This window comes from Salvelinus sp. IW2-2015, linkage group LG13 (assembly GCF_002910315.2).
Source record: "Salvelinus sp. IW2-2015 linkage group LG13, ASM291031v2, whole genome shotgun sequence".
NCBI classification, from domain to species: Eukaryota; Metazoa; Chordata; class Actinopteri; order Salmoniformes; family Salmonidae; genus Salvelinus; species Salvelinus sp. IW2-2015.
In genome coordinates this window covers 21224190-21240859 of record NC_036853.1, presented here as the reverse complement: position 1 = coordinate 21240859, position 16670 = coordinate 21224190, and the positions used below count along the sequence as shown (strand labels likewise).

Here is a 16670-nt window from a genome sequence, read left to right as displayed (position 1 = left end):
CCTGGCTCACACACACCATCTCCCACCGTCACAGACACACCTTAGAACATATTAAACTGCGAGTGACCACCACCAACCGTTTTCTCTCTAGCGTGCAGAAGTGTATGAACCTGACTCCAAGGAAGTACCCTGGTGTGTATATGGGGTTTGGAGAGGAGCTGTGTCGTCATGAGACGCAGAACCACGGTGTGTTTGGAATGTTGGATCAGTACCCAGAGTACCCTAACCGCTGACCCCTAACCCTGCTCCAATGCGCTCCAACCATTCTAGGTAACCTGTAACATCCAACCCGACCCAAATGGTGGAAGAAAAAATAATACCCTTCTCTTCTCCCCGTTTATTTGTCCTTTCCATCGCTCTCTCCTCAGATGTTCCTAGTCCCGTGCACTTCTGACAGTCACACCCCTCCCCCTCTGTTAAACCTAACCCTTCACCTCTAACTCTGACCTCCTCTCCTCCAATCAGAGCACAGTTGGTTCTGGTTGTTATGACATTGCAGAAAAGGGGTGGAGTAAGACTGACAATGGCCACACCTCCTCCTTCAGATCCCAGACACGGAGATACCTTCACAAACCTGACAGAGACAAGCACACAGTAAGACACACAGTGATACCCGACCTGAAACGAGAGACCTTTCTCTGACAGAGTTTCCTGGTGCCGCCCAGAAGGAACGCTTTGATGACAGCTGCAAAGACACACGGCATACACACAAGCAGCACGCCCCAGACTTAGGATTCAACCATCAAAGTTTCAAACTATACTCAAATCTATATTGATCAACATGAGATGTCTATGTTTGGTACCGTAGAAAGTAGTAGAGAGATTTACTGTTGACAAATCAAACTTTATTATCATACATCAACAAAAACAGTGACGTCCTTTCTCTCTGAACACGCACACACACACGGACTGAGAACAGGTGACTGTTCTTCCACAAGCCAGAGGAAAATGTGATTGATTAAACACTACAGATGACGTGCGAACCAATAATCATCAGATGAGTTTAAGGCAGAGTGATGTGATCACAGTGGACACAAAGAAACATGCTCCATATGTCAGGATAGATTCTAAACACATGATAGATGGAAGAGCAGACTGGATATGTGTTGTATAACAGGCAGAGGGCATTGRATCATTAAAGCTACAGTCAGTTCAAATGACTGGACATCTTACAAAGGAAATATACCCCTTAATAGTCAAATTATGGAATGTTAAAACAAACAAATGACAGCACAGGTCTCCTAGGGTTATGAGCTAGAGGTCAGGGCAGGCTGGTGTTGGGGTTAGGGGTCAGAGGTTAGACATCAAAACAGGCAGCTGTTAGGGCTGTGTTTGCTTCATCAGCACATTCACATTCAGTGGAATTTACAATACAAACAGGATGTGAACACGGTGCAAACACTCCTTAAAGGCTCTCATCTTCATATTGTTGCTGGTGGGATGGCAGAGTTGAAAGTATCAGAGGTTAGAGGTCAGTGTCGTGCAGCTTTGCAGATCTTGTCGTAGACCTCGGGGAAAGCGTCCTGACAGCCAAGCTCCTTCCTCAGACGGTGATACAACGTCCCGTCAAACATCTCCCAGAACTCACTGCGCTCCATGTACACATCAGCATAGAGCATCTGGAACCTGGAGACACACACACATCATCACAATCTGAACCCTAACTCCCTACTGTCTATAGCCCCTGTTGGGGTGCGTGTGTGTAAGGGTTGGTATGTGTGTGTGTGTTAAACTCACCCGTGCACCTCCCTGACAAACTGCTCCAGCTGTCTACACGAGGCTTTAGCCTGGAAGTGTTTAACTCCGGGTTCTCCATACGCTCCGATGTCCACATACAGCTCTGCCTCCTCACCTTTAGGATGAACCATCCCCCGGCCCGGGGGGAGCATGAACGGACACAACCACAGAGGGTACACCTGCAGGGAGGGACATACCAACTCGGTCACACCCCTACAACGAGACATACTGCACCAACTCAGTCACACCCCTACAACGAGACATACAACTCAGTCACACCCCTACAACAAGACATACCAACTCTGTCACACCCTACAACGAGACATACCAACTCTGTACATTCCTACAACGAGACATACCAACTCAGTCACACCCCTACAACGAGACATACCAACTCAGTCACACCCCTACAACGAGACATACTGCACCAACTCAGTCACACCCTTAAAACGAGATCTACCAACTCAGTCACACTTGAGTTTGTCTAATTTATTAGGGTATATGTTACGCTGTGGAATCATGCAAAGTATGTGTCTTACGTGGATGTCCTGGTGAAGCGTGCAATAGCGGTCTGGATGTGTTTCATGGGGACCAGCATTCCTGGACAACATGGTGCTGCTCATACAGCTGTCTGATGGTCTCTCCCTGGGTCAGCTTCAACAGAAGAGATCTTAGGAGGAACCATCCAGCCAAACAACCACCGGAACACTGGGTGGTTACCAAACGGGATGATGTCCTGGAGACACACATTCATGTTAACAGGAATCCGCTTTCCAGCAGTGCAGTGGTGTCCAGTACATTTAAGAAGTTTGCTATTGTACTGTACCGCCTACAGACCATGACCCTCAATAAGGATAGAATATCAGGAAGCTTGTAAAACTGCCTCCTTACCCATCCTCTCCCCTTCCCCAACAAACATCCTCCGTCTGCCAGAGAAAACTACATTATTTATAACATCATTTAAGGTTAGGAAAGAAACAATTACCAGCAACCACACATGACTTCCTAATGGAGTGTGTGTGTGTGTGTGTGTGTGTGTGTGTGTGTGGTGTGTGTGTGTGTGTTGTGTGTGTGTGTGTGTGTGTGTGTGTGCATTAGGGATACTAATGCATGAGCTGGGGGAGAATATGATGACATGCTGAATCTGCAGGATAAAAGGGTCACTTTGTATCATCTGTCTAATGCATTGTGTGTGTGTGTTGTACCTGGAGCTCCCAGAAGATGGATCGTGTGTGTCTGTGGTAGTAGTGGCGTAGAGGGATGTACTCTACTGCTTTCTTGTTCTCTTTCAAGTATCTCTCAACGTGCTTGAAGAACCAAGGCTTATAGTGCAGGCCGATCCGGTTGATCTGACACACACACACACACACACACACACACACACACACACACACACACACACACACACACACACACACACACACACACACACACAGGAGAGTTATGGTTAGCTCTTGCAGACAGACAGCATCTCCTCCTCTCGTCCTTCTCAGTGTACCCTGTCATTCTTTCTCGCTTTCCCTCTCTCACCTTGTCGGGTTCAGCCGTGTCAGTCATAGTGCCAGTCATGATAACAGCTTCATCAGTGAGTACTGCAGTCCTTCTACAAATGTGTTGTTCTTGTCCTCAGACGCCTCACTGAACCGACGGCAGATGTTCTCCAGCCCTCTGATTGGCTCATACTGCAAACGAACCCACAACCTCGCAGGGACGATCTTTATTTCCGCGGCAACCAGGAAACCCAGAGTTCACAGGACGACAAGGCACGCGTGGAACAGGTCAGAATTCTCCTCCTGTTAGAGACCACAAACACACAGAACAACAGTTCCCCTCCTGTAAGAGAGCCACACAGCAAGGACAGAAACTATCCTCCTCCTTTCTATCTCTTTCCTTTCTCTCTCTCTGTTGTACTGTCAAACCTTTGTTTCCAGATTAGCTGTAGCTAGGTGTTGGCTTGTGTTTACTAATGGATTGGAGGTCTGTAGCAATACTCTGTTAGTTATAGAACTGGAGGTCTGTAGCATATCTCTGTTAGTTATAGAACTGGAGGTCTGTAGCAATACTCTGTTAGTTATAGAACTGGAGGTCTGTAGCAATACTCTGTTAGTTATAGAACTGGAGGTCTGTAGTATTACTCTGTTAGTTATAGAACTGGAGTCTGTAGCAATACTCTGTTAGTTATAGAACTGGAGGTCTGTAGTATTACTCTGTTAGTTATAGAACTGGGGTCTGTAGTATTACTCTGTTAGTTATAGAACTGGAGGTCTGTAGCAATACTTTGTTATAGAACTGGAGGTCTGTAGTATTACTCTGTTAGTTATAGAACTGGAGGTCTGTAGTATTACTCTGCTAGTTATAGAACTGGAGGTCTGTAGTATTACTCTGTTAGTTATAGAACTGGAGGTCTGTAGCAATACTTTGTTATAGAACTGGAGTCTGTAGTATTACTCTGTTAGTTATAGAACTGGAGGTCTGTAGTATTACTCTGTTATAGAACTGGAGGTCTGTAGGATACTCTGTTAGTTATAGAACTGGAGGTCTGTAGCAATATTTTGTTATAGAACTGGAGGTCTGTAGTATTACTCTGTTAGTTATAGAACTGGAGGTCTGTAGCAATACTTTTGTTATAGAACTGGAGGTCTGTAGTATTACTCTGTTATTAGAACTGGAGGTCTGTAGCAATACTTTGTTATAGAACTGGAGGTCTGTAGTATTACTCTATTGTTATAGATCTGGAGGTCTGTAGTATTACTCTGTTAGTTATAGAACTGGAGGTCTGTAGTATTACTCTGTTAGTTATAGAACTGGAGGTCTGTAGTATTACTCTGTTAGTTATAGAACTGGAGGTCTGTAGTATTACTTTGTTAGTTATAGAACTGGAGGTCTGTAGCATACTCTGTATAAAACTGGAGGTCTGTAGTATTACTCAGTTATAGAACTGGAGGTCTGTCGTATTACTCTGTTAGTTATAGAACTGGAGGTCTGTAGTATTACTCTGTTATAGAACTGGAGGTCTGTAGTATTACTCTGTTATAGAACTGGAGGTCTGTAGTATTACTCTGTTATAGAACTGGAGGTCTTGTCGTATTACTCTGTTAGTTATAGAACTGGAGGTCTGTAGCAATCTCTGTTAGTTATAGAACTGGAGGTCTGTAGTATTACTGTTAGTTATAGAACTGGAGGTCTGTAGTATTACTCTGTTAGTTATAGAACTGGAGTCTGTAGTATTACTCTGTTATAGAACTGGAGGTCTGTAGTATTACTCTGTTAGTTATAGAACTGGAGGTCTGTAGTATTACTCTGTTAGTTATAGAACTGGAGGTCTGTAGTATTACTCTGTTATAGAACTGGAGGTCTGTAGTATTACTCTGTTAGTTATAGAACTGGGAGGTTTGTAGTATTACTCTGTTAGTTATAGAACTGGAGGTCTGTAGCAAACTCTGATAGTTATAGAACTGGAGGTCTGTAGTATTACTCTGTTATAGAACTGGAGGTCTGTAGCAATACTCTGTTAGTTATAGAACTGGAGGTCTGTAGTATTACTCTGTTATAGAACTGGAGGTCTGTAGTATTACTCTGTTAGTTATAGAACTGGAGGTCTGTAGAATTACTCTGTTATAGAACTGGAGGTTTGTAGTATTACTCTGTTAGTTATAGAACTGGAGGTCTGTAGTATTACTCTGTTAGTTATAGAACTGGAGGTCTGTAGTATTACTCTGTTAGTTATAGAACTGGAGGTCTGTAGCAATACTCTGATAGTTATAGAACTGGACGTCTGTAGCAATACTCTGTTAGTTATAGAACTGGAGGTCTGTAGCATTACTCTGTTAGTTATAGAACTGGAGGTCTGTAGCAATTACTCTGTTAGTTATAGAATGGACGTCTGTAGCAATACTCTTTAAGTTATAGAACTGGAGGTCTGTAGCAATACTGCTGTTAGTTATAGAACTGGAGGTCTGTAGCAATACTCTGATAGTTATAGAACTGGAGGTCTGTAGCAATACTCTGATAGTTATAGAACTGGACGTCTGTAGCAATACTCTGATAGTTATAGAACTGGAGGTCTGTAGCAATACTCTGTTAGTTTATAGAACTGGACGTCTGGTAGCAATACTCTGTTAGTTATAGAACTGGAGGTCTGTAGCAATACTCTGATAGTTATAGAACTGGACGTCTGTAGCAATACTCTGTTAGTTATAGAACTGGAGGTCTGTAGCAATACTCTGTTAGTTATAGAACTGGAGGTCTGTAGTATTACTCTGTTAGTTATAGAACTGGAGGTCTGTAGTATTACTCTGTTAGTTAATAGAACTGGAGGTCTGTAGCAATACTCTGATAGTTTATAGAACTGGACGTCTGTAGCAATACTCGATAGTTATAGAACTGGAGGTCTGTAGCAATACTCTGTTAGTTATAGAACTGGAGGTCTGTAGTATTACTCTGATAGTTATAGAACTGGACGTCTGTAGCAATACTCTGATAGTTATAGAACTGGAGGTCTGTAGCAATCTCTGTTAGTTATAGAACTGGAGGTCTGTAGTATTACTCTGTTAGTTATAGAACTGGAGTCTGTAGCAATACTCTGTAGTTATAGAACTGGACGTCTGTAGCAATACTCTGTTAGTTATAGAACTGGAGGTCTGTAGCATTACTCTTGTTAGTTATAGAACTGGAGGTCTGTAGTATTACTCTGTTAGTTATAGAACTGGAGGTCTGTAGTATTACTCTGTTAGTTATAGAACTGGAGGTCTGTAGTAATTACTCTGTTATAGAACTGGAGGTCTGTAGTTACTCAGTTATAGAACTGGAGGTTTGTAGTATTACTCTGTTAGTTATAGAACTGGAGGTCTGTAGTATTACTCTGTTAGTTATAGAACTGGAGGTCTGTAGTATTACTCAGTTATAGAACTGGAGGTTGTAGTATACTCAGTTATAGAACTGGAGGTCTGTAGTATTACTCTGTTAGTTATAGAACTGGAGGTCTGTAGTATTACTCTGTTAGTTATAGAACTGGAGGTCTGTAGTATTACTCAGTTATAGAACTGGAGGTCTGTAGTATTACTCAGTTATAGAACTGGAGGTCTGTAGTATTACTCTGTTATAGAACTGGAGGTCTGTAGTATTACTCTGTTATAGAACTGGAGGTCTGTAGCATTACTCTCTTAGTTATAGAACTGGAGGTCTGTAGTATTACTCTGTTAGTTATAGAACTGGAGGTCTGTAGTGATTACTCTGTTAGAACTGGGAGTCTGTAAGTATTACTCAGTTATAGAACTGGAGGTTCTGTAGTATTACTCAGTTAGTTATAGAACTGGAGGTCTGTAGTATTACTCTTTAGTTATAGAACTGGAGTCTGTAGTATTACTCTGTTAGTTATAGAACTGGAGGTCTGTAGTATTACTCTGTTAGTTATAGAACTGGAGGTCTGTAGTATTACTCTGTTATAGAACTGGAGGTCTGTAGTATTACTCAGTTATAGAACTGGAGGTCTGTAGTATTTACTCTGTTATAGAACTGGAGGTCTGTAGTATTACTCTGTTAGTTATAGAACTGGAGGTCTGTAGTATTACTCTGTTATATAGACTGGAGGTCTGTAGTATTACTCTAGTTATAGAACTGGAGGTCTGTAGTATTACTCTGTTATAGAACTGGAGTCTGTAGTATTACTCTGTAGTTATAGAACTGGAGGTCTGTAGTATTACTCTGTTAGTTATAGAACTGGAGGTCTGTAGTAATTACTCTGTTATAGAATGGGAGGCTGTAGTATTGCTCTTCTCCGACTACAAGGTTCTCTCAAAGAGTCAAACAGTAAAGAGAGCTCTGCTCACCTCAGTACAGCGGACCAGGCTGCCATCAGCCAGCACCAGCTCAAAGGCAACACAGATGTGCTGGAAGAGTCCATAGATATGAGAGGACGACTCAATACCTGTACCCATCACAAGACCTCCTAGAGAGAGAGAGGGGAGAGAGAGTAGGCTTGATTATTTAGTAAAACATGGGGGAATACTATTTTTTTWATTTAACCTTTATTTAACTAGGCAAGTCAGTTAAGAACACATTCTTATTTACAATGACGGCCTAGGAACAGTGGMTTAACTGCCTTGTTCAGGGGCAGAACGACAGGTTTTTARRRTGTCKGCTCGGGGATTCGGTCTAGCAACCTTTCGGTTACTAGCCCAACGCTTTAACCACTAGGCTACATGCCGCCCAAATGCTCAGGAACAGTCAAGATACAACAGTACCTTGCCTTAAGATGGAAGCCCCCACATACACTGGCATGGCTCCAATGGGTCTTCTAGTTTTTAGATATTGTTCTTTTGGAATTGTCCACTTCTCATTCTCAAGGTGACAATGAAATAACCTTGTTAATGTGGTGAAATGCAGCTAAAAGTGTAAGATCTCTTGAGTTAAATCAAAAGGGTCACTCGGGTGAAATGTTTGTTTTTTTGGGGGGGGGGGTTATTTTTTTATTTATCCTATTTTTAGTTTTTCTTATAATGTTGAAATCAATTAGCATAGCGTCTATTGTTTCTTGCATGCACTATGAATGCTCCTTACAGTATGTTATTGATAAGCATGTAATGATTATTATTATGTGATATGGACGTGCACTGACAAGGTATTTGTCAAATGCTGTTTATTCTGACGATTCATTGAAAACAGAATAATAATAAAAACTGTTAAAAAATAATAATAATAATAATAATAATAACAACAACATAGAACAGCAGAGGACAACAAAAACAACACTGACAAAAGTGAGGACACTTTAGGGATTCGGGGAACTCAATACCCTCACAGGTGAAAAAGCAGAGAGCAGGGTAAACACTCAAACAGTTCCTCGGTTGTGTGTGTGAGAGAGAGTCTCTGTGGAAATCCAGATGAATCTACAGCGTGCTGATGGGAAAACATTAAGCTGTTGATCTAACATTCATGGATCGGGAAAACCATTATGGAATCTGATCCAGGGGCGCTGTGCACTTCCGAAACCATTTCCTCTGAGTTTCACCTTCGGAACTCTACCATCTATAAACCATGTATCATCCAATCCAATAAGAGAGTGTGATGGTTATCACAACCCGAAATAAACAACCCTGATGGATGATATGCCATGGAACTGCTAAGCTACAGAGGAGTATACTACAATCAATGAGTTAGCCAGCTAACTTTGATAAACAACCAGAAATAACTACTGATTTTCGGGTTCAACCTCTTAAGGATCTGACCCTTTTTTTAAATATTCACCTAAAATGACACAAATCTAACTGCCTGTAGCTCAGGACTTGAAGCAAGGATATGCATATTCTTGATACCATTTGAAAGAAAACACTTTGAAGTTTGTGGAAATTTGAAATTAATGTTGGAGAATATAARACATTAGATCTGGTAAAAGATAATACAAACCAAAAAAACACGAGGTTTTTATATTTTTTTCTCTTTTCCCATCTTTGAAATGCAAGAGAAAGGCCATCATATAATATTGCAGTTTAGGCACAATTTAGATTTAGCAGTGTGGGTGCAAAGTTTCAGATTGATCCAGTGAAGCCTTGCAATACTGGACAATATTTTGTATCAAGTCTGCCCAAATGTTCCGAATTGGTCAATTGATTCATTTTCAAGTACATAACTATAGAGAACATACAAAAATTATATGGTAATACAAAATAAAAGTTTACACACTCCCAGGAATGTCATACATGATAGATAATTAGCTTATACACTAACTGGCCACATTAGAATGCCAGGCGGAGGTGGGGGGTGTAGCCAGGGACAGCAGGCGTTTCAAACTTAGATCCCCATTTCACATTTGAATTTGAAAATGTATTTGATCAAACAAAACTATGCTACAAATCAGAGCACAGATACTGAAGTACATTATATCATTCAGAGGTGAATGTTATTCAAACCAGTTGCCGTGATAAGTTTTTGTTCCGTGTGTAACAGTTTAACCTTAGTCCGTCCCCTCCGCCCGACCCGGCGCGAACCAGGGACCTCCTGCACACATCAACAACAGTCACCATAACACTCGTTAACCCATCGCTTCCACAAAAGCCGCGGCCCTTGCAGAGCAGCAAGGGGAACCACTACTTCAAAGTCTACAGAGAAGTGACGTCACCGATTGAAGAAGGCTATTAGCGCGCCACCACCGCTAACTAGCTAGCCATTTCACTACGTTACATGTGCACTTTTCTCAAACAACAGCATTGAGTCTTTTTTCCTGTAATAGCTACTGTAAATTGGAGAGTGCAGTTAGCATTAACAGAATTTAAGCTTTTCTGCCCATATAAGACATGTCTATGTCCGGGACATTTTCTTGTTATTACAACGTCATGCTAATCACATTAGCGACGTTTAGCTCAACCGTCCCTGTATAGGACACCGATCCCGTTAGATTAAGAAGCTAAAACATAGTATGTGTTTTTTTGTTGTTGAGTTGAATTAGACCATGCATATTTCACTCTCATCTTAAAAAAAAAAGAAAGAAAAAGAAACGGTTATTTCAGAATATTTGGCTCTTGTGTATATACCCCTCTGGATGACAATTTGACAGTCGTTGTATAGGACAACAACATATCCCACCATACACTGAGTGTACAAAACATTACGAACACCTGCTCTTTCCATGACATAGACTGACCAGGTGAAAGCTATAATCCTTTATTGATGTCACTTGTTAAATCACTTCAAATCAGTGTTAGATTTGGATTGTTTTTTCCAAATTGGTCTGGATGCCCTTTAGGGGTGGACCATTTCTTGATACTCACGGGAAGTGATGTGTGAATAGCCAGCAGCGGTACAGTGCATGACACAAACCGCGGTGCCTGGCACCTACTACCATACCCCGTTCAAAAAGCAATTAATATATTTGTCTTGCCCATTCACCCTCTGAATGACACACATAACACAATCCATGTCTCAGTTGTCTCAAGACTTAAAACTCCTTCTTTAACTGGTCTCTCCCTCATTATCTACACTGATTGAAGTGGATGTAACAGGTGACATCAATAAGGATCATAGCTTTCACCTGATCAGTCTGTCATGGAAAGATCAGGTGTTCTTAATGTTTTGTACAATCAGTGTATATACTAGAGCTGGGCGATATGGACAAAATTCCATATTGCGATAAATTGCCTGAATTGATGCGATAACGATAAATAGAACGATAATTTTATAACATTAATGTGTACCACAGTTTTTTTTATTAACATTTAAAATACTACTACTAGTTTGATTTTTGTACTTCAGCATCATATCATGAGCATGTTTAGAGAACAACAATCAAACAAAATCTAGCATATAACATAGCCATACAACAATATATACTACATTATAACCCCAAACCATATACCTAAGCAATAAGGCACCTCAGGGATTTGTGGTATATGGCCAATATACCACGGCTAAGGTCTGTTCTTAAGCCTGACGCAACATGGAGTGCCTGGATACAGCCCTTAGACGTGGTATATTGGCCATATACCACAAACCCCCGAGGTGCCTTATTACTATTATAAACTGGTTAGCAACCTAATTAGAGCAGTAAAAATGTTTTGTCATACCTGTGGTATACGGTCTGATATACCACAGCTGTCAGCCAATCAGCATCCAGGGCTCGAACCACCCAGTTTATAAAATAACATATACCACCACACAATATAACCTGAGCCATATACAACCAATATATGAGGATGATATGCAGATGATATGGTAACGAGATGCGTAGCGTACCGACAGTGAGGTCGTCCAGTTCTGGCAGCACAGGCAGAGTCCAGCCCAGGGAGTTGAGGAGAGCAGTTATCTGGCCCATGTTGACCAGGGGCTCCACACGAACCACCTGTTATACATGCACATGTCCAGGTCATARGAGTTTACACACACACACACTTTTATATACAGAGCTAGTGTGTGTGTTTGATCTCCTACCTGTCTCTGTGTGTCCACCTCCAGTATGTCCATCATGTTGATCATGATGTTCTTATTGGTCTTCTTGTATTTCCCCACTCTGAGAGAGACAGTCAGCCAGCCTGGACGACCTGTACACATGTGGGTTTTCCCCCCCTCCTTCCTCCATTCGCGCACCTGCAACACACAGACAGTATTATACTGTAGATTAAGATTAAGCTCAATTTATTCGGAAATTGCACAAGGTCCAACCAAAATTTGACTTACGCTTTTAACCCAACCCTTCGAAAGACACGTGTACATACACATACAGGTTTTGGAGAGGTGAGGGGGGCTGCCACACAGGGTGCCCGGGGAGCTGTTGTTGTGGGGGGTTAAGTACCTTGCTCAAGGGCACAACAGCAGGCAATGGATTCTAGGATTTGGTACCAGCAACCATCCTGTTGCCAGCTCACTTCACGCTTGATTTTTTCCCCCGTCAAACCCAGGATTCGGACTAGCAATCCTCCAGTTGCTGGCTTGCCTCTCTAACCACTCTGAACGCTATGGCCCCTGCCTAAAGGTCTGGAACTTTATGGCATAGAAGCAGTGGTGACCCGTCATTCAGGGCAGGTGGGGCAAAGAAAAAAATATAAGGACATTTCTAAGTGACCCCAAACTTTTGAACGGTAATACTACCGTTCAAAAGTTTGGGGTCACTTAGAAATGTCCTTGTTTTTGAAAGAAAAGCACATTTTTGTCTTAAAATATCAAATTGATCAGAAATACAGTGTAGACATTGTTAATGTTGTAAATGACTATTGTAGCTGGAAACGGCTGCTTTTTTAATGGAATATCTACATAGGCATACAGAAGCCATTATCAGCAACCATCACTCCTGTGTTCCAATGGCACGTTGTGTTAGCTAATCCAAGTTTATCATTTTAAAAGCTAATTGATCATTAGAAACCCTTTTGCAATTATGTTAGCACACTGAAAACTGTTGTCCTGATTAAAGAAGCAATAAAACTGGCCTCTTCTTAGACTAGTGAGTATCTGGGCATCAGCATTTGTGGGTCGATATTAAGGTTTAAATGGCCAGAAACAAGAACTTTCTTCTGAAATCATCAGTCTTATCTTGTTCTGAAAATGAAGGTATTCCATGTGAGAATTGCCAAGAAACTGAAGATCTCGTACACCGCTGTGTACTACTCCCTTCAAAAGACAGCGCAAACTGCTCTAACCAGAATAGAAAGAGGATGGGAGCCCCAGTGCACAACTGAGCAAGAGGACAAGTACGTAGAGGAATCTAGTTTGAGAAAACAGACGCCTCACAAGTCCTCAACTGCAGCTTTCATTAAATAGTACCCGCAAAACACTAGTCTCAACGTCAACAGTGAAGAGGCGACTCCGGATCTGGCTTCTAGGCAGATTCCTCTGTTCCAGTGTCTGTGTTCTTTTGCCCATCTAATCTTTTATTTTTATTGGCCAGTCTGAGATATGGCTTTTTCTTTGCAACTCTGCTAGAAGACCAGCTCCCGGAGTCGCCCTCTTCACTGTTGACGTTGAGACTGGTATTACACAATGGTTATTATGGACAGTTCTATTTTGTTTCATCAGACCAGAGGAACTTTCTCCAAAAGGTACGATCTTTGTCCGCATGTGTAGTTGCAAACCGTAGTCTGGCTTTTTTTTATGCGTTTGGAGCAGTGGCTTCTTCCTTGCTGAGCGGCCTTTCAGGTTATGTCGATATAGGACTTGTTTTACTATGGATATAGATACTTTTGTACCGGTTTCCTCCAGCATCTTCACAAGGTCCTACCAACGAGACATATCCTACCAACGGGACATCAAAAACTGTAATAAAACTGTAATATCCTATCATTTCACGGAATCGTGGCTGAATGACGACATGGATATATCAGCTAGCGGGATACGCTGCACCGGCAAGATAAACAGTACACTCCAGAAAAGACGGGGGGGCGGTCTGTGCATATTTGTAAACAACAGCGGTGCACAAAATCTAAGGAAGTCTCTCAAATTTGTCCGTCTGAAGTAGAGTATATTGTGATAAATTGCAGGCCACACTACTTGCCTAGAGAGTTTTCAGCTATACTTTCGGGCTGTATATTACCACCACAGACAGATGCTGGCACTAAGACCGCACTCAGTCAGCTGTATAAGAAATAAGCAAACAGGAAACCACTCACCCAGAGGCGCTCCTAGTGGCCGGTGACTTTAATGCAAGGAACTTAAATCAGTTCTTACCAAAATTTCTATCAACATGTTAATGTGCAACCAGAGGGAAAAAATTCTAATCACCTGTACTCCACACACAGAGACGCGTACAAAGCTCTCCCTCGCACCCTCCATTTGGTAAATCACAACCACAACTATATCCTCCTGATTCCTGCTTACAAGGAAATTAAAGCAGGCAGAGCACCAGTGACTCGGTCTATAAAAAGTGTCAGAATGAAGCAGATGCTAAACTACAGGACTGTTTTGCTAGCACAGACTGAACATGTTCCGGGATTCTTCCGATGTACACCACCAATCAGTTACTGGCTTTATCAAGTTAGTGCAATTGAGGACGTCGTCCCCACAGTGACTGTACGTACATACCCCAACCAGAAGCCATGGATATCAGGCAACATTCGACACTGAACTAAGGGTAGAGCTTGCCGCCTTCAAGGTGCGGGACTCTAACCGGAAGCTTACAAGAAATGCCCTGTGACGAACCATCAAAACAGGCAAAGCATCAATACAGGGCTAAGATTGAATCATACAACACCGGCTCCGAACGCTCGTTCTTATGTGGCAGAGTTTGACAAACTATTACAGACTTAAAGGGAAGCACACGCCGCCGAGCTGCCCAGTGACACGAGCCCTACCAGACACGAGCTAAAGCACTTCTATGCTCGCCTTCGAGGCAAGCAACACTAGAGGCATGCATGAAAGCATCAGCACATGTTCTGGGACACTGTGCGATCACGCTCTCCGGAGCGACGTTACTCTTTAAACAGGTCAACATACACAAGGCTACGGGGCCAGACGGATTACCGAGGGTGTGTGCTCCGCGGCATGTGCTGACCAACTGGCAGGTGTCTTCACTGACTATCACCTGTCCCTGATGAGTCTGTAATACCAGCATGTTTTAAGCATACCACATGGTCCCTGTGCCCAAGAAACACAAAGGCAACCTGCCTAAATGACTACAGACCCGTAGCACTCACGTCCGTAGCCACATAAGTGCTCTTTGAAAGTCTGGTAATGGTCACAATCAAAACAGATATATTCACAGAAAAAACCCTAGACCCACTCCAATTTGCATACCGCCCAAACAATCCACAGATGATGTAATCGTCTATTGCACTCCCACACTGCCCTTTTCCACCTGGACAAAAGAAACAGTTATGTGAGAATGTTATTCATTGAACTATGGCTCAGCTTCAACACCATAGTACCCTCAAAGCTAATCACTAAGCTAAGGATCCTGGGACTAAACACCTCCCTCTGCAACTGGATCCTGAACTTCCCTGATGGGCCGCCCCCAGGTGGCGAGGGTAAGGTAGCACAACACTCTGCCTACGCTGATCCTCAACACTGGAGACCCCCCAGGGGTGGGTGCTCAGTTCTTAATCCCTGTTCATCCACAACTGCATGGCTAGGCACGACTCCAACACCATCATTAAGTTTGCAGACGACACAACAGTGGTAGGCCTGATCAAGAACAACGACGAGCCTATAGGAGGAGGTCAGACACCTGGCGGAATGGTGCCAGATAAACAGCCATACCCTCAACGTAACCAAGACTAAGGAGATGATTGTGGACTACAGGAAAAAGGAGGACTCCAAGAACAGGTAATCAAATGGGCTGCCCGGACTATTTGCATTGTGTGCCCCCCAACCCCTTTTTACACTGCTGCTGCTCTCCGTTTATCATATATGCATAGTCACTTTATCTATGCATTCATGTACATACTACCTCAATTGCCCCCTGACCAACCAAGTGCTCCGGCACATTGGCTAACCGGCTATTCTGCATTGTGTTCCGCCACCCACCACACCCCTCTTTTACGCTACTGCTACTCTCTGTTCATCATATATGCATAGTCACTATTAACCATATCTACATGTACATAATACCTCAATCAGCTTGACTAAACCGTGTCTGTATGTAGCCTCGCTACTTTTATAGCCTCGCTACTGTTAATTTTCACGGTCTTTTTACTATTTTTTATTTCTTTACTTACCTATTGTTCACCTAATACCTTTTTTACACTATTGGTTAGAGCCTGTAAGTAAGCATTTCACTGTAAGGTCTACACCTGTTGTATTGGCGCACGTGACAAACTTTGATATTGTTGCTGTTTTGGGATTGATTTGCACTTTTCGCACTAAAGTACGTTCATCTCTAGGAGACAGAACGCGTCTCCTTCCTGAGTCGTATGATGGCTGCGTGGTTCCATGTCTTCTATACTTGCGTACTATTGTTTGATACAGATGAAAGTGGTACTTTCTGGCATTTGGAAATTGCTCCCAAGGATGAACTAGACTTGTGAAGGTTTTCTGAGGACATGATTCTTTTGATTTCCATGATGTCAAGCAAAGAGGCACTGAGTTTGAAGTAGGTCTTGAAATACATCCACATGTACACCTCCAATTGACTCAAATGATGTCAACTAGCCTATCTGAATCTTCTAAAGTCATGATATAATTTCTGGAATTGTCCAAGCTGTTTAAAGGCCAGTCAACTTAGTGTAATGTAAACTTCGACCCACTGAAATTGGAATAATCTGTCTGTAAACAATTGTTGGAAAGATTACTTGTGTCATGCACAAAGTAGATGTCCTAACCGACCTCCCAAAAACTATAGTTTGTTAACAAAAATTTGTGGCGTGGTTGAAAAACGAGTTTTAATGACTCAAACCTAAGTGTAATGTAAACTTCCGACTTCAACTGTATTTACTGTATTGTATACCATCTACTGCACTCTTGCCTATGCCGCACGCCTCATCGCGCTCCATCGCAACCTATATTATCTCTCTCAGGGG

At 42.3% G+C, this 16670-nt stretch overlaps 1 protein-coding gene across 1 annotated transcript in view; it reads right to left on the bottom strand.

The window, feature by feature from the left end:
• Nucleotides 1-823: 823 nt before the first annotated feature.
• The window catches only part of dhcr24 (24-dehydrocholesterol reductase), a 26567-nt gene continuing 10720 nt past the window's right edge, over nucleotides 824-16670 (bottom strand). The window contains 12 exon segments of the mRNA XM_023999254.3: nucleotides 824-1626; nucleotides 1738-1916; nucleotides 2277-2299; nucleotides 2302-2337; nucleotides 2340-2400; nucleotides 2402-2473; nucleotides 2943-3086; nucleotides 3268-3323; nucleotides 3326-3530; nucleotides 7566-7684; nucleotides 11464-11569; nucleotides 11659-11814. Of these exon segments, the coding sequence (XP_023855022.1) occupies nucleotides 1473-1626; nucleotides 1738-1916; nucleotides 2277-2299; nucleotides 2302-2337; nucleotides 2340-2400; nucleotides 2402-2473; nucleotides 2943-3086; nucleotides 3268-3323; nucleotides 3326-3530; nucleotides 7566-7684; nucleotides 11464-11569; nucleotides 11659-11814 (1311 nt within the window). The 3' untranslated portion in view covers nucleotides 824-1472.